At 34.8% G+C, this 24,318-nt stretch overlaps 1 protein-coding gene across 5 annotated transcripts in view; it reads left to right on the forward strand.

The window, feature by feature from the left end:
* Positions 1-24,318, forward strand: part of LOC136026386 (mitochondrial potassium channel ATP-binding subunit-like) — a 72,478-nt gene that overhangs the window by 24,784 nt on the left and 23,376 nt on the right. For all 5 annotated transcript variants that reach the window (XR_010617279.1, XM_065702936.1, XM_065702934.1 and 2 more), the window contains exons 5-7: positions 7,418-7,639; positions 11,870-12,010; positions 13,602-13,760. Coding sequence is in view for 4 of the 5 variants with exons in the window: in XM_065702936.1 (XP_065559008.1) it covers positions 7,418-7,639; positions 11,870-12,010; positions 13,602-13,760 (522 nt within the window). In the remaining variant the exon portion in view is untranslated. The remainder of the gene's footprint in view (positions 1-7,417; positions 7,640-11,869; positions 12,011-13,601; positions 13,761-24,318) is intronic.

A 24,318-nucleotide genomic window follows, 5' to 3' on the forward strand; every position in this document is an offset into this window, starting at 1 on the left:
CTGTAAGAAAGGTAATAAGAGTGGGTGTTGTAATTATAGAGGCATTAGCCTAGTTTATGTAGAAAGCACATTCCTTGGTATGATGATGCTTTTTAGACTTGCTCTAATTTAGATGCTCTAGATAAATTTTCGAAGAACAGTCTGGTTTTGGGAAGGGTAGACTAGATTCTGACTCTTAGATTAATAATTGAGAAGTGCCTTTGTCATCAAGTGCCATCAGTCCTCAGTTTTAAAGATTATGAGCAAGTGTTTGATTCAGCTGATTGAAGAGCTTTAGCAAAGGTCCTATCCTTGTATGGTATACTGGATAAATACATTGAAGTGATCAGAGCTATGTACATAAATAACGTTTCTGTGGTTAAGGTAGGAAATGACGTTAGTAGCTGGTTTAGTATTAAATAGGCTTAGTATGGTTTAGCATGGATCTTTTTTTATGGAATTTGTCATAAGGAGCAGAGCAAACGGAATGGGAGAACGCAGAATCAAATGGGGAAGTGGAACTTCTAGAGTTCGATTAGCTGATGCCTCAAGCATCCTAGATGGAAATTTTAGCACAGTCAATGAAGTTCTTAGAGGTTTTGCGAGTTCAAGTTGCAAGAATAGGGTTAAAAGTTAAAGTTAAGACGACTTGGTCACAAAGAACAGGAATAAATGAAGGTGAAAAGGTGATGGAGCGCAACGAGATGATCGATAAAATGGACAGCTTAACTTATCTAGGTAGTATTGTTAATAAAGACGGTTAGTGCAGTGAAGATATTAAAAGAAGAATAGCCAAGGGTGTCTTCACGGTTGAGAGAAGTTTGGAAGAATAGAAAGATATATCTGCGAATGAAAATTAAAACATTGGAAGCCACAGTGATGGCACTGGTTAAATACGGCTCTGAAGCTTGGGCGCCCCGAAAAACGGTGGTGGAAATGCTAAATCTTTTCAAGTGAAATTGCCTACGGACTGTGTTGGGTATCCGATTGACTGACTGTATCTTAAACAGTAAGCTTTACGAAAAATATGGTTCAATCCTGCTTTCTATGGCTATGAGAGTAAAGTTGAGATGGCTAGGACACGTTTTGTGGATGAAGGATGGCAGATTAACAAAGATTGTCCTTATCGGCCAACTGTCTTGTGACAAACGAAAATAAGTTTGTCCGGGAATGGGGTGGGAGGATGTCTTAAGAAATAATTTAAGAGAAGTGAAAACTTCCGGGGAGGGTGTAAGGAGGGTGGCTTTAAATAGACTGGGATGGGGCAGGAGCGTGCGTAGCTGTGTTGGCCTCTCGTGGGCTGATGCTGCATTGAGCTGTTAGTATTAATTATAGTAGTCCCCAATTCTCTTTTTTCAGCAATCTGCTGTCTGACAGCACTGTTTATTAACTCATTTTTTAACTTGGCTTATCAACGAGAAAAATAAGTTACTTCTTAACTCTCTTTGTCACAACTCCCAAATTTATCAGTATATGCACTTCTTGTGACAGCACAATAATACAATATTTGGTGGAAATTTTCATCCATAATTGATTTAATAAATAAATCACCGTGAACGGGTGATAGGCAGAGAAAAACAAAGACTTATTCAAAACCTTAATAGCGTTGCGGCTTGGACATTGACCTGTGGCTGTGGTAAGTTATGTCTAATCTTATGAAAGACAATTGTTTTGCTGGTTTTGTTCAACTCGACGACTTTTTGATCAAATCTAATTAGTAAAATCAAAAAGTAATTAGTTACATACTATCAATACGTGACAAACTACCATGACGGTATTGCTTGTTCAATCTTCTTAAAGATTTTTTTTTAAATTTCTGAATGCTCAATTACTTTCAAAATGATTAGCTCTAGCATTTGTATTGGTGGGGGGGGGCAAGAGGGGTCCGTATCCGGATAGTAAAGGGGCATGAGCTAGGCTATATAATAGTTTTTTCTCCAAATAATTCGGGGGGAGGGGTAACTGCTCCCTTCCCTTCCCCCCAAAAAACGACGCCCCTGACAGTATTTCTAAAAACTTATCATACTTTGATAAAGTAAAGTTGATAAAAACAACACGATTCGACCGCATAAAGAATTGGTCGTATAATGATCGCATCACAAATGAAAGGGCCTAGTAGTTACAAATGACATGTGCATAAATGCTTGTTTAAGACTAGCTACAAGTCCATGATAGTAAAATCGGAAGACTAAAGATTCTTCTAAAAAAAAACTGAAGTAAATTGGCTTAATTATACTCAATTTGAGCTGTGTATTTAGTATTCAGTATAGCCTATTTTTTATCCTGGACTTTTGGAGTTTGTGGGACGGCAACATCACACCTATTTTTCGTAAAGTTGACATAAAATATTTCTAACAATTCATTTAATTTTTACGTTTTTAAAGTACTTCTTTCGTCAATTTTTTCTTCCTTTTAAGCTTTTTTCTTTAAAATGTACCAGAGGCAACGCTACAGCGTTAATAAAAAATCTGGTTCGACACAACCCCTTAGAGCCTGGGGGCAGGTATTGTAGTTTATTCCCCAGGGTATAAAAGGCTCTTAATGGAAAAGGTGGTTGTATAAACTTTGGAGGAGGCTTAATTGATTTGAAATTGAAAGTTCTGGCTTCCTTCTTAATATTCAAAAGTGATCAGAGGGTAACTACCCCCTTCTCTCTCAGCCCTCTATTCTCCAAATACATCAGATCGAAATTTGGAATAGCCATTTTGTTCAAATTAGTCTAAAGATCAAATACAAATGCCTCCGAGGCTGACACAACCCCCAGGGCGTGAGGACAAGGGTTTTAAGTTATGCCCCTGGGGCATATAAGGTTTTTTACGGAAGAGTTGGTTGTATAAACTTTGAAAGAGGCTCATTTGACTAAAAATTGAAACTTCTAGTTCTCTTTTTATGTCAAAGTGATCGGAGAGCAATAGTCCCCCTTCACGCCCTCCTTTCCACAAATCTATCTATAAAATTTTGAGCGGATCATTTTGTTCAAAATAGTCCCAAGATCATATAACAATGCTTCCGGGGTTGACAATACCTCCCACAGCCCGGGGCAAGGGTTATAAGTTATGCCTCGAGGGTATGCATGGTTTTTATTGAAAGGGTGGTCGTATAAACTTTAAAGGAGGCTCGTTTGATTGGAAATTAAGAGTTGTAGTTCCCTTTTTAAGTGTCAAAAGAGACAGTATTGAAAGTATCCCCTGCGCCCTGTTTCCTCCAAATATACCTGATCGAAATTTTGAGGTTGCTATTTTGTTCAAAATTGTCTAAAGATCATATAGCAATGCTTACGGGGTTGACACAAACCCCGGAGAGCCCGAGGTTAAGGGTCGTAACTTATGCCCCAGGCTCGTAATAGGTTTATCTGGAAGGGGTGGTCGTAATAACATTGGATGTGACTCATTTGCTTGGATCTCGTATGCCCCCACAGCCCCAGGGCAATATTGGGGGGATGTTTGATCATGGATGGATCCGAAAAGGCTCTGGGTATTGAGCTGAAATTTCGTGGAATTTCGAGGGGCATGGTGATCTAATATAAAGGTACTATCTGCATTCACGCTATCAAAAACGTAATTTCTGCAATATTTTAGGAACGGTTTAGGGTATTAGCTTGAAACTTTCAGGTCGACTACTGCGGCTGCAAGTGTGATTAGCTGCGGCTGTAAAAGTGATTAATTCTGACTGCGACAACTTGCTACTGTGACTGCGGCTGTTTGCAACTGGGTTTAAATTTACTTGTGAACGCTTCCAGAGAATGTTAGGGGACGTTAAAGAAAATATGTGCATTATGTGCATCCTGGTTTTCAAAAGGGGGTATCAGCAATATCTCAGGAATGGTAAAGGATATTAAATGGAAGCTTTCAGGTTATGTTGAACAGTGCTTGAACTGTCAGCGAATGCTTAAGGTTATTTTAACTAAATTAAAAGACACTATGTCCATCCATTTTATCAACAGAGTATGTCTTCAATGTGTTAGGAGCGGCTAAGGGTAAAAATGTTCAATCAAAAGATACTATGCTCATCTATGTTGCTAGAAGGGCGTATCTGACATGTCCCAGGAATGTCTGATGGCATTTAGTTGAAAATTTTTATTCAAAACATCCAGAAATCACTATTAAAGAATAAATGAAGCCCAAAAGGAACAGAAATCAAATAAGCAGTCACAGTAAAGAAACATACAACGGGTATTAATATAAACGAATAAATAACTCTTAATAGAAGTAAAACTAAAATTGAAAGTGCAAATCAAGTTTAAAACGAACAAAAATTACTACTTACAAGAATTTGGCTATTACCCCATCCCCTAACTGTAAAAGTCTAAAGCCTTCTGCGTCATTGGCACTTACTGAAAGCTATACGTGTCTTGAACAATCTTGGAAAGAACTAATAAAATTAAAATGAATATTTGATATAGCTACCAAAAGCTCATTAGTTCAACCTTTTATTTCACGGTATTTTTTTAATTTTAATGTCGTATTAAGTACAAAAAATTATCTGTAATATAAATCGTTTTAAAGTGTATGTGTCTTGAACAGTCCTTGGGAATAACTAATAAAATGAAACTGGATATTTTATATATATTGAAATTAATAGCTTAAAGCTCAGCAGATCAAAATCTTATTTTACTAAAACTTTTATTTTTGCTTTCAATGCTGTAAGTACAAAAGAGGATGTTCGTAATAAAATTCGTTATCTATTTCCTCTTGGATTTGTTTTGATTACTTGTTCTCACCTTTACAAACTCAAACGATTTTATTATTATGCGCTTTACACATCCATGCCAATCATTGGTCATTTTGTCACATTAAAAGATAAGGCACTAAACATATAATAATCACAGCCATCAAATTACAAATTTATCATTAACTGAGTAAAAAAATATTATGTAAATAATATAACCCGAAATAATATAAACACAGTCGAACTAAACTCTAAAATGCTTTGAAAAGGCACTAAATATATAACAATCACAGCCTTAGCCATCGTCATACAAATGTACGCGCAATTGAACAAAAAATATAAAGTAGATAATGAAACTCAAAATAACACAGAGTCAAACTAGAACCTAAAATACTAAAATTTCTTACTTCCTGAACAAAAAGGGAAAACAAAAATCAAATTAAAATTTAAAAAGTCAACAGCGAATAAAAATAGTGATGAACTTAAGCAATTATAAATATATAATTATTGACGAGTGGGGGAGGATTTCACGAAGCCATGGATTTGCCAAAATACCGGCACCAAACTTAAAACACATTTCATTTTGGCGTGCTGAAAGAGTTGTAAGGGAAAGTTGTCTTAAAAGCGAGCAATAAGCGACTTTTGGGGATTCGGAAACTAGCAGATGAGCTCGGTATTGGATCCTTTTTAGGTGGTCCTTCTGATATGAGGTCAGCCCGTAATGCCAAACGGGACAAGCATGTTCTACCAGCGGTCGGATAAACGTAAGAAAATATGCAATGGGTGGGTTGCTGGTATACCATGACGAGTAAACAGATATTCCTAAGTTTGATGTTCGTGACGCTGTAATCTGAAACATTCTCTAAAGCAAGAGATGAGTAATCCCTCAGAAAATGATAAGTTAACACGTGTGATTTTTCACAATTAACGACCATTTTGTGCTCCTCTTAGTGCGACAAACACGCCATGATTCTATCTGCCTCCCTCGAAAAACTATTTTCACACATCTCCATTACTAATCAATCATCGACAAACTTCAAGCCACCCAACTCATCTTTTGCCAACTCATTTATCATAACCAAAAAAGTAAAGGGCGTAAAATTGTTCTCTGGGGAACTCCACAGTGAATTGGCTGGGAGTCAGATTAGGCTGATTTTTTCTTTTTTTTTTCTTTTTTTTTTTTTTTTACTTACATCTGAAAGAAAATTAGGAGCTATTCTTACCAAATATGCATCAACATTGGAAACTTTCAGTAGCTTGTGGATAAGGGTACTATGGTAGATCAAGTCGAATGGTTTATTTAGCTCAGTTGCAATGAGGTTGACCCAGTGCTCTGGTTCATCTGGAGCATTATATCTTATCAAGAAAACTTACCGAGCAATGGCTTGTTGATTTTCCGAGAATATCCCCGATTTTTTTACGGTAAATTTTATCTAGAATAATAGTTTTCAACCAGAGAGCAATGAAATTTTGTAAAAAAAAAAATAGGAATCATCGTAATATGGCGCATGCCAGTAAAATCATAGGTGGCATCCTTTTTGTGGATAGTGTTCTGAAATGCTTTTTTTTTTATTTTGTGGATACAGGCTTGATATAGTAATCTTCTAAAATATTAAAGTTAACGACGCACTCAAAAATTCTAGAAAACTTAATGAGATCGACCGGAATATCAAGGGGTGTAACACTGGTCCTCTTAAGTCTTTTTTTTTTAATTTGGGGCGAACTTAGATTCCGTGATAATTGGGTCATCCATAAATCTGGAGATTGAGTCGGAAAATCATCCAAGTTTAGTGGTGGAAGTGACTGAACAATCGTTGCAAGGCGATCTGCAGTTTCTTTATCCGGTTCATCATAGCCAAAATTCAGTCCAATCTGTGTTTTACCGGTCGTTTGCTTTATCCTTTTCTAGTACCGTTCAGGCTTAGAATTCAGTAAATGAGATACTTCCTTTTGGTAGTAATCTATTTCTACTTGGCAGGCCACACCTCTGATTTTATTCTTCAGGCTTGTCGCTTGTTTGTGTTTTTTTTTTCTGAAAAGCTGTCTTATTTTCCTGTTTAGTGCTTTGATTTCTTTTGTGATTAATGGACGATCTGCTGAAAAACGTTTTGAAACCTTTTCCCTCAAAGATGTCACATCTCTTACTGCGGGCTGGTTTAGAATTATATTCTGATCTTTAAAAGTTGAAACAGTAAGGACCCCAATTTTGTTACTTAAATCTAGGAGCATATGTCTAGAAGTTAATTTCTTTGAAAATGGTCCACATTAATCCTGAACTCTCGCTCACTATTTTTCTTTTTTCCGAGTAAAAGCGAAAAGCATGTTCCCCTGTCGCTCTTATGACACTTATCTTGAGAAATTTCTCCTCAAGTTTATTTTGGAGCGAATTGCCCAGAAATTATATCAGACGTTTAGACAAAATGGACCCTTGACTTATAACAATAAATTCATTGATTTTTGTCACGTCTAAACAATTTTCGTGAATAATATATAGCGAATGTTAATTCTGTTTCAGTATTTTAGTTTATTACAGTAGGTTATTGTTATGTTTCGTTTTAAATTTGAAATATGTTTCTTAAGCATTTATGTTCTGTTTGAATCAAATGTGTCTTCGATTTTCGACAAGGGTACTGGGCTCTCACGATCCATTCGGTCTGAAAATTTCTTTAAAAAAAAATACACGAATGGAATGCAGTTTGAATATCTGCCTTATTTATTCAAAAGATCAATCTTTTTTTCATTAACTTGCTATCCTATTCTGCCTTTTTAGTCATTCTTTACATTCTCTTATATAACTTGTTTGTCACAAGTTGGGGAACGAATGGCAGCCAACCTGCGATCTGACCTCTTTGCCTCATTGATAACGCAAGACATTGCATTTTTCGACGAAAAAAGAACTGGAGAACTGGTGAACAGGATCACCTCTGATGTTCAAGACTTCAAAAGTTCGTTCAAAATCTGCATCTCACATGGCTTACGGAGTGTCACTCAAGTAAGTAGTCTCATTTATAATTGTACGGTTCTTGGAATAGTCTTTTCCGTCAGAAACGAATGTAACTTGAAGAGGCAACATGTGTAACCTATAGAAAATCGAAGCATACGTTTTCTATCAAGGTTGTCAACCTATTCATTGTTAGTGTGCTAGTCTCTTGCCTTTTAGACTCATTTTTGGTAACTTTTTCATTTTCTCCTTTTTCTTTTCTCATTTGTATTTCTTGTGTTTCTTTTTGTTTTAATGAAATTGAATGTCATTGCTTTCTTTCTTATGGAATATTGGCTATGGCCCCTGCATATCTGGAAGAAACTTCGAGAGGTTATTTTATAGGTAAGTCTGGCAAATAAAATATACTTTTATTTTTAGTATTGACCTTTTTTCCTTAACTTCATGTTCTATTTGCAGCCTTTTAGTGCGGAGTTGATTATGGTCTTTGGATTATGCAAAACGGTCATTGTTGGTAATTTTCTGTGGTTCTAAAAAATATATTTGTTATTTGTTTGTAAGTATGTGTAAGTACCTAGTTTTTATTGTTTGGACACCCAAAACAGTCTTACGTCTCAACTAAAAGAAAAAATTTGCTGATTTACATGAGCTAGTTTCTTTTGAGCTAGGAAAATATTTTTTCCTCTTTTTTTTGGGGGGTGGGGCTTATTATAAGTATGTGGAACGTAGCGCTTATATTTACTGCTAGAAAATTAAACAAGAATTTAATGAGGCCTTTCTCAATTTGCTAGGCCTTTTTCCAATAGTGAGGCGTACATTTTTAATTATCCCTGACCTGAAATTAGGCTTTACTAGAGAGAGACGAAATATTTATAAGATAGAAATCACAAACTTTTTATGGATTTTTTTTTTTTACTTTTTTGCCATATTGGCGGTTTGTGTGGACGTTTTTTTTTGTCAACATCTTCATTACCAATTGAGGAAAATTATCATAAATCTTGCTTTTGAGGATTTGTTGAAAAAAGAGTGTAAAAATGAGAGGTCATTAGAAATAAACCTTATAAATTGATAATACCCAATATTAGCCAAGACCCCATCAAACTAAGTTGATAATGAAACCACCTGGCAATTATCCAACTTAATCATGTAAAAGTGAACATGTTTTCCTTTACATGTTGTGAACTCTTTTACACTAAAGTTTGACTTTTTTCATCATTGCTTTAAGAACAAATTCTAATCTTCTTGTACATATGAGCTAGTAAACCAGTAAAGGTACGCAAGTTTCATATTCATTTATTTTTCAACCGTATATACATAAAATACCGAGTTTACTTATATCTGGCAGAAAGACAAGTTCTTTTTGCACAGATAAAACAACTAAAGTAATAAATAACGAAATATATGGATAATCAACCAAAGAAAGAAGAAAGAAAAAAATGGACATAATATTAATTACTCAGCATGCCAGAGTAGACATTCTACTTTTTATACTGGCAATGGTACAACAAGAGAAAAACAAAAATCCAAGAAAAAGACCCAAAAACAAAAAATGTCAAATTAATAATACTAACAATATATAAATAAGTAAAATAACTAATAAGTATCCAAAGGGAAGGAATTTAACTTATTTCTTTAGATTCCTAACGACAAAACGAAATTGAAAGCAGACTCATATTGGTTCCATGCAGTAACTATACCATTTCTTAGTGAAAAACGGGGCTCCACTGGAATTATCAATGGCTGGCCTTGTTTGCGTGTGTTGCCAGTTAAGTCTGAAGGTGACCCAGCAATTGCGAACAAATCCAAAGAAAAGAAATAGCTAGACAACCTAAGGAGATTGTGCTTAACTTTGAATAATAACGAATTAAAAGTAACTGCCAGTTCAACTGGAAGAATATCCAATTAATAAGATGTTCCTTCCAAGCTTCAATATTAGACTATTAATATGTGGCTTCCAACTTAAAATCCATTCAACCAGTATACGTAGATAACAAAAAAAAATCAACACGTGATATCTCTGTACTTGACACATAAGACTTAATCAACTTAAGACCTGTAAGAGCTCGTGATGTATGTGAATATACTATGAATTTAGACTGAGTATCGGAAGCTAGCCTATTTGCCGTAAACGATGTTACTAGTTCATCAAATGCAAGAGTTGAATTATGTTTTATACTATTTTCATCATCTCTAGAAACAATAAAGGCTGTGGCATCAGCGAATAGTGCAGTTAGCCCTAGGTCCGTAATTGGATTACTAATATCATTAACATAAATTAGAAGCAACTGAAGCAACACTGATTTGAAGATAATGCTTTCCATATCACCCCCGTAAATACACTGGGCTCTATCTCTTAATTTGACAATTTACATTACCAATTGTTACATACAAACAACGTTCAATAATCTTTCCGAAATCAGATAAGATAGAAATAGGCCTATAGCTAGACGGTCACTCTCGTCTCCCCTTTTATGTAGTGCAGTGACACAGATGGACTTCATGCTAGAAGGAAAGATACCAACCTTGAAACAAAGATTAATTATGTGACATGAAATTAACTATACTAGGCATAATCGATTTAAGTAAATTCGTAGAAGATCAGTCAGTTCCATCTGATTGTCCATTTTTGAGCTTATGAGGTACCATTGTCAATTCAGCAGATGACATTGGGTGAGGAATATGGATCGATGAGTAGAGGTTGGTAAAAAACGTTTGAAGTCAGCAGAATTTTGTGCTAAATTTAGGGATTTCTCTACGTTGATTTTTCTCTTAACAGCTGTAATACCATTAGGGGTCATCATTTCGTCGATACAATCATTTATTAATGACCACATCTTCTTTGGAGATCCATGCGCGTTATTGAATGCCTTCAAATAGTACAGTTGTTTAGCAGACTTTAAAGATTTAGTTAAGCAATTCTTGTGAGCTTTAAATGAAGCTTGATTTATCTCATCTGGATGAGACAAATATTTCATATACAGCCTGTTCTTTAATTGGATTGATCTTAGTAGTCCTCTTGTAATCCAAGACTTTTTGAGTCTATAATAATGTCAAACGGGCTGAAGACATGGGGCAATCCAGATTGAGTGCTTTGATGAATTCTGTACAAAATAATGTGAAGCTTGATTTGTATCCTCGCAGTCTAAGCATGATCTATTCTAATCTTCTCACTTAGTTGTTACTCTGTAAAGTCAAAAATTTTTCTGTTAGATTAATAATTGAGAAGTGCTGGTAACGTATAGTACAGACACGATAAAGCCTTTGGCTTTTTCTTAGCAGGACGAGTAAAGACGAACTACGGTCTCATGGCTAGCTGGGGATCTTTTTGAAGTATTTTACTATAACCAAAGATGGCGTTTTTTGTCAAAATTATTTTAATTCATTTTACTTTTTAGGCGCTAGATATAGTGATTTCCTTTAAAATGGGCCCTTAAACCGTTCTCTGTGATGTTCCAGTGCTCCGCTAGCAGGGAAAAAGAAAAAAACGGGAAAAAGAGAATACATCAAAGCGTCCAATGCAAAAAAAGCAATTTTCCTTGTTGTTCAAGCCAGGACACTGTGAGTTTCATGTATAGAGTTTTCGACCATGGCAATTCCAATGGTATTTTTTCTTCGATCCGATTTGATTTTTTAAAATAATCAGTTTTGGGTTACTGTTAGTTGAGGTCAACAAAAATAAATACTTTTAATTTAAATCAGCAATGCCACAGATGTCATCTGCAGTTTCAAAGATGATAGCATAAACCTTTTTAGGCTAAATTCTTATGGCAAACCTTTTAGATTCAACTGATTCCAAAAATACATTAGTTGCACCTCAGTGTGTAATCTCCCCTGGCTATTGTCACATTAGAAGACAAATCAATTGGTTCAAACTTACTCTCTTCACCTAATAGTTTTTTTCGGGCTGATATTCAAAGTACGTTGTTTTATGCGTCACTGTCGAATTTTTGCCAATGGTTAGTGGGTAAGTTTGCAAAGAAACGCCATTTAAGCAACCCATTTTCACTTGCCAAAGAACTACACAAGTCGGATGAGTTTATGTTAGTTTTGTAAAGTGTTTATTTGTAATTTATCTTTCATGGCTGACACGTATGCAGTGGATTATTAAGGGGGAGGGGGTGAGCTGAAAAAAAGTTATGATTTATGTAGGAAAAATAAGGAACTATCAAAAATTTATCAAGTTTTCATAAGGAAGAAGGAGTCCAAGTCCGCCTCCCCTGCCCACGAACCCATTTGCTTATGTTTGAGTCTTTGATTTAATTATCTACTATATTATTTTAGGTTGTTGGATGCTTTATATCACTGTACTCAATATCCCCGTCTATGACAGGATATATGGCATTGATCGTGCCAATAATTATGTCTGTCGGCTCTGCCATTGGCTCGTACCTACGACATTTATCAAGAAAATCTCAAGCACAGGTATCTAATTATTTTTTCTTCGAGAACATGTTAGTTTTTAAGTTTTCACTATTGAAGATTAAGGGACATGTTATGAGGTCAGCTTTGGTTTTACCTGGCCGTGATGCTTTCTACTGTATGTCCTTATTAAAGTAATTGAAAGATACGTAAAAAATACATGAAAATACCAATGCAATTGTCCTTTTTGGAAAAAAGTTTAAGTGCATGGAAATATTTGTATAATGCCATTTGCCGAATTGTTGTTTCTTCATGACGACACATTTTCAGTTTTTGTATTTTATGTTTTTTTGCATCCTAATTTTCATTCTGGTGATTCTAAGCTTATTTACAGAAAACTTCCAGATTCCATCTTGAATAGTTTAGCAGAAAATCACTAAATAAGATTGTGCAAAACAGTGAGCATTGTACCTACAGCGATGCATATTTGAAAGAGTCTGCAGAGATGCATTAGCCTCACGGGTCTAATGTGGGTAGTAAAGGTTTTGTCATATGAGAAAATAAAACCTACTGTTTACAGTTCATTCAGAACAAGGAAAGGGTTTTCAGAAGGGAAATTTTTTTAATTTCCTTTAGAAGGGTTTCGAATGAATATAAAGGAGTTTGAACCCCTGGCCTTCATTTATTGGCCTAAGTGTACAATATGTATGCTGAGGAGGTAACAGTTTTCCTCTTATTGTAGAAAAACCAGTTTTTAATAGGACACACTTTCGTGGGAAATATTAGGTACGATGAAGTTAGTTGAAATAGCGGGAGTCTCATAGAGGCTGGTAGCATTCCTTTTATTTTGAACCCTTCCTCTTATTAGACGGCCCAGCCTTCTTCCTATTCCATTTAATTTTGAAAAGCAAGCACACATAAATGAACTCCTTTTCTGGAAGCATTCTTATAACTTTATTGTAAATAACAGGGGACTGGGGGGGGGGGGTGGGGGGTGGAGAGGGCGACTCACTGTATTTAGAATAACTCTGAATATTATATTAAAAAAGAATGGGAATGAAACTTTAAAATTTTAGTAGAGTCAGATTTGTACCACTATGTAAAATTGTTCTGTACACTTTTTCCAATTTTAAAGGTGAGCATTAACTAATCTTTATATGGTGTCTCTTATAATACGGCCCCGCCTTCTTCTTCTATTTTATTTGGAAAAGCAAAGACTCTTAAATGAGCTCTTTTTCTCGTAGCCTTGTTAATTAGTAGGTTTTCTGTGACCTTCGTACTAATTTTTTTTTTATCAATCATGGGTGGTCCTCTCCTAACTTCTACGAAGCATATGAACTCATGAAGAGTAAATGACCAACTAATCCAAGCTCCTCCTTTTTTTCGGTATTTTTTAAATAGCCAAATTATCTAGTGGCGATAGGTTTTGGAGTATTTCAGTTAGTATTCAAATAATGAAAAGCCTGGATTTCGGATCGGTTAATTTGAGCGATGGATAAAAGACCTTAAACACCTGGAAAAAAAAATTATGCGTATGTTGGCTGGTTTTATATATTAGGCGTAAGAAACAACTTCATGAATGATGACTTAGAAATAGCTTTTTGGCTTACGTTGCTGTGCCACTTGATAGGTAAAATTATGCTTATTTTTTAAGGTAGCCCGGGCTACAAATATTGGAGAAGAGGCACTTAGTAATATTCGCACTGTAAGAGCTTTTGCAATGGAAGATCCAGAAATCAAACTTTATGAAGAAGAAATAGACAAAGCTCGTCATCTTAATGAAATTCTTGGTGTTGGAATTGGATTATTCCAGGTACATGTTACTACTATTTTTATCATCTTTATTAATGTAAAAAGAAATAAATGAGGAAAAAGAAGATTTTTATCATAAAAATACATATAAGTTTAGTCAAAGGCTGACTGTAGCACTGGTAAAATTATTTGATTTTAAAAATACATTAAAGCCCGGTCCTAAATGGGGGGAGAGGGGATCATAAGATTTTTCAGTGGCGAGGAGTCCAAAATATAGAAATGCGTATTCTTAAGTTGGAATTTCGGAAGTGAAGGGTTTTTCAAACCGAGTGGAGGGGGACAAAATTACCGCCCATATCACTCATCTATTCTCTTTGTAGGTGCAATCGTTATTGTGAGCTTACCTATTCTCTACATAACGATTAGATATTTATGTTTTCCATATTCACCCTGACAAGACTTGAAATTTACCAGTCAGTTCGCTATCTATTTTCTCTTGTTTTTAATGCTAATTCAGTTCCTTCCTCCATTGTAAATACGTGGTAAATGCTGCATATAGAATAAATGGCATTTGTATTGAATAGTTCTGTCTCTGGTGATATATTATCAGGAACAAGGATCCCTCCGATAAGCCCCCTTTTGTAACCTGTAATCACTTATTTGTTTCATCTTGGTTTTTATTCTTTCTTTTGTATTACGTAAATATATAATATTAGGGTTATATATATATATATATATATATATATATATATATATATATATATATATATATATATATATATATATATATATATATATACATCACCTGAAGATTTTACACATTGAATGGCCTCGTGACCGGAAATTTTGTCAATAATTTTGCTGTATTTCAGATGATAATCTAGATCGTAGGAACCTTAGAAATCACAGCAGTAAACGGTTCTTCGAAGTTTCCAATAGGTTTCTTCGGGAGGGACGAAAACCTTACAATATAAGCAGTCACTTTTCTTTGATGAAGTTGAAAGTAGAGTCCAGAGCTGAAATTTTATAGGCAAATTTAGGGTGAGCCAAGACAGAAATAGCTAGTACTTCAGTTGGAGAAATGATAAGTTGGAATATTATTCAATTTTCTACTCTCACATAAACAGAGCTGTCCAACTATATCCTTCGCAAATCAGTAAGATTACCTGATCTCCCACCCTGAGTGGCACACGCGTATCACTGGAGAAAACTTGAGCCTAAAATAGAGCTTATACATTCTTTTAGTTCCTTATCCGGTAAAAACTCAGCCAAATAGCGAGCAATCAGTTAAACCCAGAATGGAATTTTGTTTGCAAAAATTTAAGGATGGATGAATGCACAGACACTGCCATTGCTAGTAAGGCAAAACCGCTTAGTAATATGGAACCAGGCAATCCGAAGTCCAAATCACTGTCAAAATCAGTCGAATATCCAAGCATAAAGTATGTTCATTTCACTAGGTTATCTTATTATTCCGCTTTACGTGTACACTCTTTGAAAGCTGAAAATTTAAAATATCTGCAAATCTCTTAAAGTCAACAAATTCACTTAATAAAATTAAGTTCAAAGTTAAATCCAGTTTATGTCCTCGCAGCTCAGAGGCTAAATCAATACTCAGATGTATATATATATATATATATATATATATATATATATATATATATATATATATATATATATATATATATATATATATATATATATATATATATATATATATATATATATATATATATATATATGGTTTTAAGTTAAGCCTTGGGGCATATAAAGTTTATATGGAAAGAGTGGTTGTAAAAAGGTCAGAACTGGCTTATTGCATTAGAAATCAGATGTTCTAGTGCCCTTTTTAAGATTCAGAGCGATCAGGGGGTGGATACCCTCCCTCACACCTCGTATTTTCCCAAAATGTATCTGATAAAAATTCTGGGATGACCATTTGTTGTCTTAGAAACTTCGAAAAGAGCTAATTCAATTGGAAATTGAAAGTGCTAGTGCTCTTTTTAATAGTTGAAAGTGATTGAAGGGCAACTAAAGATGACCATTTGTTGTCTTAGGAGCTTCAAAATATGCTCATTCGATTGGAATTTGAAAGGGCTAGTCCCCTCTTTGGTAGTCGAAACTGATTGAAGGGTAACTAACCCCTTTCCCACGCCCACCATTTCCTAAACCCACCAAATAGAAATTTTTGTAGATAGCCATTTTGTTCAATGTGATTGAAAGGTCCAGAAATTAGGTCTTTAAGGATAACAACCCCCGTCCCAGAGCCCTTAGGGCAAGGGTTTTAAGTTATGCCCTGGGGGCATATAAGATATATATAGAAAGGGTGATCGTAAAAACTTCGGAGGGGACTCATCAGATTGGAAATAAGAAGTTTGAGTGTCCTTTTCAAGACTTAAAGTGTTGGAAAGGGCATACTGGTTTGGTAATCCGGAGTTCTAGTGCACTTTTTAAGACTCAAGAGTGATCGGAGGGTGGATACCCCCCACCAAACCTCGTATTTAACCAATATGCATCTGATTTAATTTTCAGATGACCATTTGTTGTCATTGAAACTTCAAAATAGTTCATTCGATTGTAAACTGGAAGGACCAGTGCCCTTTTTAATAGCCAAATGTGATCAGAGGGCAACTAGCCTCCCTCCTACGCCCATCATTTCTCCAAACACATAAAATAAGAATTTGGAGATAGTAATTTTGTTCAACCAAATTGAAAGGTCCGAATATTGTATCTTTGAGGATGGCATCCCCCCCATCCCTCAGGGCAAGAGTTTACGTTATACCCTGGGGCATATAAGGTATATATAGAAAGGGTGATTGCGGAAACTTCGGAGAGGAATCATTGGATTCGATATAAAAAGTTCTAGTGCCTTTTTTAAGACTCGAGAGTGATCGGAGGGTGGATACCCCCATCCCCCCACATTACCTCGTATTTTACCGAAACGCATCTAACAGAAATTCTGAGATGGCTATTTGTTGTCATAAAAACTTCAAAAGCAGCTCATTTGATTGGAAATTGAAAGGGCCAGTGCTCTTTTTAATAATCTAAAGTGATTAGAGGGCAACTGAGATAACCATTTTGTTCAACGTGAATGAAAGGACCGGAAAGATTTTTTTTGAAGATTACAACCCCCCCACCAACAGCCGTCAGGGTAAGGTAAGTTATGCCTTGGGGGCATATAAGGTACATATAGAAAGGGTGATCGTATAAACTTACGAGGGGGCTCGTTGGATTGTTAATGAGAAGTTCTAGTGCCCTTTTTAAGATTCAGGGTGATTGGAGGGTGGATAAACCCCACCTCACCAAACCTCGTATTTTCCCGTAAAACATCTGATAGAAATCTTGAAATGGCCATTTGCTATCGCAGAAGCTTCAAACAGGCTCATTCGATTGGAAATTGAAAGGGCTAGTGCCCTTTTTATTAGTCAAAACTGATTGAGGGGTAACAAGCCCCCCCACCCTTAAATCCCAAAATATATCCAATCAAATTTTGAAATAGTCACTTTGTTAGGTATAGTTAAAAGGTCAGGAAATTATGTCTTTGACAGCCCCTATATTTCCTCAAGACCAGAACATAATTTACACTTTACTGGGAAAAATGACTGTGGATTGTCAATTCAGTATACATATACAAATATATATTCCCTAAAGTCTTGATAATTTTTAATTTATTAAAGTTAAAACATTTAAATACATTTTTTCGTTTATTTAAATCATACAATAAACAACCAAGTTAAACTCTAAGCGAGCAAAAATTAGCATGAGTAGGGCTGACAACCCCAATGCCTTCTCAAGACCATAACATAATTTTAACTTTACTGAAAACAAAATATATTTAAAATATTTTCACTTTGTTTTTACTTGCTTAGAAACTTTTTTTACGAGATATATCAAGAGAAAATTCCTCCCCCATATCAAGGGAAAGGTTGCACTCCAATTACAATGCGAGTGTCAGGTTACCTTTTTAAGAGTAACAAACATTGGAGGGCAAGCAAACCTTCTCTCAAGCCCAGTCATTTTCCAAACGTACCCAGTCAAAATTTTGAGACAACCATTTTGATCAGCATAGTGGAACGGTCCAACAACTATATCTTTAGGAATATTAGGCAGGTAAACCTCCACAATCATGCAATTGGCCCATTATACTTTAAAACTAAATGTTGCTCTAAAAATAAATCAAACGGTATCGTGTTAAATGGTTGCCAACCCTTGCCCTGTGGGCTGGGGTTGTCATCCTCAAAGACATAATTTCCAGACCTTCCAATTAAATAGAATAAAATGGATATCTCAAATTTCTTATTGGATGTGTTTTGGGAAATGGTGGGTGTGGGAGGGGGTTAGTTGTCCTCCAATCACTTTTAACTGTTAAAAAAGGGCACTGGATCTTCTGATTTCCAATTGAATGAGCTATTTCCGAAGTTTCTTCGAAAACAAGTGACCATGTCAAAATTTTTATCAGATGCATTTTGGAAAGTACGAGGTGTGAGGGGTTTCCACATTTTGATCACTTTTAATCTTAAAAGGGAACTAGAACTTCTGATTGTCAATCCAATGAGCCTTCTCCGAAGTTTATACGATCACTCTTTCTATATAAACCTTATATGCCCCCAGAGCATAACTTACAACCCTTGTACTGAAGTTTCTGGGGAGGGAGGGGGGGGGGCATGTCATCCACAATGACATAATTTCCGGACCTTTCAACTACATTGAACAAAATGGCTTTGTTGGATTTTTGTTGGATGTGTTTGGGGAAATAGTGAGCGTGGAAGGGATGTTAGTTGCCCTGCAGCCACTTTTGAATATTAAAAAGGGCAAAGCCCTTCCAATTTCCAATCAAATTACCCCTTTTTGAAGTTTCTACGACAATTCTTTCGATACGAAGTTTCCTGGTCTAAAAGAAAAAAATAATAATAATTCATTGTACCCACATCGCTCTTTACTTAGGCAGTGCTACTGCGCTGCCTGGTAGAGTGGTCGTAAGTAATCGCAAATACAAGCATTATGGATCAGCTACGTTATTTATGTTGTATAACGTTGTGTTAGCTAAAGCAAAAGGCATGAAAAATGTCTGGGGTAATGATGAACAAAAATAAAGCACAACGAAATCTGCAGCTACGAAATAAAAAATCTTTAATTAAAAGATTAATAAAAATTTTAATGAAATGAAAAAAATATAATTGTAGCGCAGTTCAAAAAAGAAATATGTTTAATAATTGCTGAGATTCTCAAACACCTCCGCAGAAGTACAAATCCTAGGATTTTTAACATTATAAAAAGCATATAGATACAGTTGTATGAAATAGAGTAATTTTTATAGGGTTTGAACGAAAAGTATGATTTTTCATTTGAAACTAGATTAATTCCTGATATTTTTAAATAAAATCATGTTTTTTTTTTATCTCTCTCTTACAATAAGGAACGAACTCTATCCCATAGAAACTGAAATAGTCAAATAAAAAACACTTATGTTTTGACAAGATAACATAAGATAAGTACATTTTGAAAAGTTTCTTCTCTGGGGTATGGTGCCATATTTAAGTTTATTAAGTTTATGGTGCCATATTTAGTTTCCTAAGGGTTTGTCTTTTGATGCTCAAACTAAGAAAAGCCATAGGTATCTTTCTGTGTAATCATCTTAGGTGGGTTGTAGAATATCCGGATTGCAGCGATAGCTAGCTACGTAGTAAAGTGTCTAGCTACCTAAAAACAGTGTCAGATTAAGTGCTTATATTTAATCTTTGGTATTCTGCTTACAAGTAAAATACACTAAGTCTATCCACTATTTGAGTTTGTTTTACTCAAAAGTGCTTTCATTAAGTTTTTTAAAGAAACAGATTTATTTAAAAACCTTTGGTAATCAGCAAAAATAATTTTTTAAATAGAATCAATTTTTAACAGAAAACTACATTTTTGTATAAGAATGGAGTAGCAAATGTAGTGAGCATCACCTTGCATGCAATTATCAAAATAGGATTTTTTTATTACAAAGAGCATAGATATAGTTGTATAAAGTGCAGTAATTTTTTTTTTTGGGGGGGAGGGGGGTTCAACAGGAAATCTTGTTTTATAATCTTCGTCTGCAGCTAGCGGGGTGCTGGGCCATCATAGAGAGCTGTTCAATAGCTAATTTTGAAGAAATTTGATGTATTTAAAAACCCTTCGCAATTAGCAAAATATCTTATATGTCAATTGATCTGGAAAATTTTATATGTAATATTTATTTTCTAGATGCATATCTCGTTGTGAACTTTTCAGCACCTTAGAAATTTCTTCATTCTTTTTGTTTTAGCTGATCAGATTCATTCAAAATAGCGTATAAATTCCGCATGACGTCATGAATACAAAAAAAAAACTCTTTTCCTTTTACCTATCGCTTCAGTTATTATTGTATAGAGTTTGGTCCTTACTTTGATTTTTTATATTGTTTATTGTTAGAAAGGATAGAAGCGACGAGAAAGTTCATTGCTTCCCAATTATTAGAATGATCTTTGAACCATTATTGTCACACCTTAGACACGACAAACTGAATAATACAGTTATATTACCAGTTGCCAGCGCACAATGAGGAGTCCTCCTTTCTGGCTGAAGCTGAAGGATTCGAGTTCAATCCATTCTTATGTATCGACAACTTATTAATTGTATCAAATAAGGAACTAGCTTTGACATTACCAAGTTCATAAGTTACATTCTCAACCCTAATTCTATGCTCTTTGTCCCAGATGGTGTTCTATTGCGGCCTGTGTCACTAATTGAGATTTTGTAAAATAACCCGATATTTGAGTGTTACACCAGGAGATTAAAGGGGTAGTTGGTATTGCCAAACATCTTTTGCTCAATATAGCAACTGGATTTTTAGTAAAGTAAGTTTTTCCCTGTTTTTACTTTAGGGGCGTCAATTTACGACATTATAGAGGGTTGTAACTATAGGGACAAATGTCATATACCACAGCTTCGCAAGCTGTAGCAAATGCTATAGCTCGGCACTGGAATAGCAAATTTTATAAGCATCATCTTCCCGACGAAGATCAAAATAGGATTTTTAACACTTTTTAAAGCATATAGATATAATTGTATAAAATTTAGTATTTTTTTTAGGGTTTTAACGAAAAATATGATTTCTCAATTGAAACTAGAATAATTCCTTCTATTTTTAAATAAAATAATTTATTTCTTCTGTTTCTTCTGGGGTAAGTTTCTTCTGGGGTATGGTACCATATTTAACTGACTTTGGTGCCTGTTTCATTAGGTTGTCTTTTTCTGTTCCAACTAAGAAAAGCCATAATTTCCTTTTTGTGTAATTATCTTATTGGGTTGTAAAAAATCTGGGCTGCAGCGGCAGGAACAAACCCAGGGGGGATAAAGGGTATACATCCTACCGAGGTTTGGGAAATTTGTCCTGTACGGTCAAGAGTCTCATAGATCTTGAGTAATCTTATAGATCAAAAGGATAATATACCTTGTAAAATTTACTGTGGTGAGGATAAAAACTAAATGATTTATTTATTTTATAGAATAAAATTCAAAACATTTCTGTCTTAAAAGCTAACCAAATTCATCATGGGTTTTATTCCCATTGATGTAGAGTAATTTACATAGAACAAGTAGGTAATGTGTGATGATCTCCACACGAGAATTTTTGTTTTGTGAAAATATAGTTGGGAACAATGTCAGGTTGCTGCCAAGTAAGCCACGTGCTGTTATAACCTCGGGCTCCTAAGATCGCTGAATTTAATTTAAATCACGCGTGTGCTTTTTTAAGTGTTTATGTAGAAGTCTGCGCCCCTTTTTGTTGGTTAGTCGTCCATCATTTTAAAACGAAAATAAAAAATTATGGACTTTTTAAAAAAGAAACAATTAGTTGATTGCAGACCTTTGTTGATACAAACCTCTGTTGACATGGGAAGCAATTGAAATACTTAAGGGGGCAAGGTAATGATGGAGCTTCTTCTTTGAGTGGCTAGTTTCAAGGATGGGCTTCTATACTCCGCGAAATTTTTCCCCAGGCAATCTGTTTTTCACTGTGCAAGTCATTCCTTAAACTTAGCCCGGAGTCATTTTTACAACATTTTTACAGAAGCTTATTCTTTGCTATCTACTATTGAGAGATATAGTTTTGTTGCAGCTATGGTTACTGTCAGTAAAGTTTTTAGCATGTCGTACAATTTTTTGACATCTTCCCAATCAGAAACTATAGACCTTGTATACTTTCTCAAGCATTTTGACGATCTTAGGAGCAAATCTCGAGACATGAGAGAGAGAAGTGAAGCTACGTTTCATCCACTTTTTACTGAAGGGGCTGAACTGTGTCAAGATCATAAAATCAGCATTAGAGTGCCTATTATGAGCTCCAAAACAAACGTATAGGAATAATGACGCAAAGGTCTCAGATGATCCTGAAGCATTTTATCGACTTTCTGTGTTTATCCCATCTATGAACTACTTTCTGCGGCAGCTGCATAAGCGATTCCTTAGTCACAGAAAGTTTTTTTTAATACTAGCCCCAATTTACGAAAATATAGAGGATTGTAATTATAGAGAAAATGTCATATAACACAGCTGCGCACACTCTTCATCCTTCCCATGTCTATTCAAAGCTTCAATTTTTGTTGGGGCGGAGGGGGGGCAGAGAACACGTTTTTAATGCACTAAAAACTCAAGTATATGCAATTTTATTTAAAAAAGCCTCCCGGGTACTGTGTATTGATCGTCTACCAGGAGAATACCAATCCTGTAAAAAATATGGTTTTGCAAAAAATAAACAGGAAATAGGAATTGGATTTATGCCAGAATTTCTTAATTCAATTGAAAGTTGCAAGAGACATATGGATCCAGAAAATATTCCCAAAAATGCTGAAAATTCTGTCAATTTTGGGGGATTTTTGAAAAATAACGAACAGAAATGTCATTTTTTTGGACAAACAAGACGTTTAATGTAATTATCTTGTTTATAATGTAATTATGTTACCTATATTTTATTTTATTTATTTCGCTCAAAATTGAGGACTAAAATCATCTTAATAATATAACTGAGTAAGCATGTAGAAAAAAAAAAATCAAGCATGATTTAAATTCTATGAAAAAAGGGAAAGGGTTATGAATAACGAGAAAATTTCTAGAATTATGGTACAAAATTATCCCTCTTAATCGTGGCCATTTTGAACGGCTTTCGAATTTGAAATATCAAAACTTATTCGGTGCTACTAATACAAATTGTAAAACGTGGTAAAAATTTGCAGTATTTAAAATAGCAAACGCGAATTGAAGAAAAATCGCAGATTTTGAAATCTTGAAAAAGAAGGGCGGGATAGAGAACATGCGGGAGGGGAACTGCGTTAAAAAGATAACCTAAAATATCACGACGATAAATACCTCGAGGTCATTTTATTGAGCCAATTGCCTGTCTAATTTTTTCTTGAATATTTAAAATTAGCATTGACTTCGAGGTGAATCGCAACAAGTTAACCCAGATGAAAAACTATTGGAAACCGAAAATGAAGTACTCCTGTTACAAAATAATTCAGGTCGGTTATTGTCATTAATTGGAAAATATTGACAATTTTAACAAAGATAGAAAGGCCTTTAAGCTTACTGGAAAGGATATTAAAATTATCAATTTTACTTTTGTTGTACAACTCAACAAATTAATATCACCAACGTATGCAATAAATGGCACTTCCCGCCCCCAGGACATAAAGGTGGTGGATAGTGAACGAAGACACTCCGCCAAGCCTATCTTAAAAATATAAAGGGATAAAAGTCCGCTTTGTCTAACTCCACGACCAACAGAAATTGGATTAGAAAATGAATCGGAAGCAAAAAATTTTGATCCAAGCCCCTAATACCAGGATTTTTTAAGAACTATAACCAAAGAAAGGAGACCCCACCACCAATTAGGGCTGAAAGAGCAGAAGCATGTTAATTATTGTCAAAGGCTCCTTTAATATCAATCAAACGTGTATAAAACGGGGAGCCAGAAGACATTGACTCATTAATGATTATAACAAAATTTATCAGTCTATAAGAGTGACACGATCGGAGATCTCTTTTACTGAATTTTGAAATAGGAGTCACCACCCCCACCTTGATAGATGAAGGAACATTTACTAGACCTAAAGATAAGATTAAAGAATTTCAAAAGAAAAAGAAGAATAAGAAGAAGATTAATCTTAATGATTTAAGTGGACCCCTTCTTCAAAAGATTGTGGTTTTAATTTACGACACACCCAATAAAGAATCAAAGGAAAGCGAAGAATCATGCAAATTGAGAGAACTATATAATAATTACGTTATATATTAATATAAGGGATATTATCTAATTAGTATGTATAATTACAAACTAAACGAATCAGGGGAAAATATTTGAAATCGGGGGATTTGCTTTTGTTAGAAGTAGTAATAGCAATTTATTATAAAAAAAAGAGACAAAATCAATCGGTAGTACGCCAAAAGTGTCACTTGCGAGGGGGTGTTACCATCAAAAAAGAAAAAAAAATAAAAAAAATAAAGAACAAAGAGAAAATAACTTAATCTATAATAAGCATAAGGGTGAAACCATGTACCGAAAAAAACTTACATAAATGATTCATAAACAATAAAACAACAGAATGTCATGATCCCGA

This window comes from Artemia franciscana, chromosome 4 (assembly GCF_032884065.1).
Source record: "Artemia franciscana chromosome 4, ASM3288406v1, whole genome shotgun sequence".
NCBI classification, from domain to species: Eukaryota; Metazoa; Arthropoda; class Branchiopoda; order Anostraca; family Artemiidae; genus Artemia; species Artemia franciscana.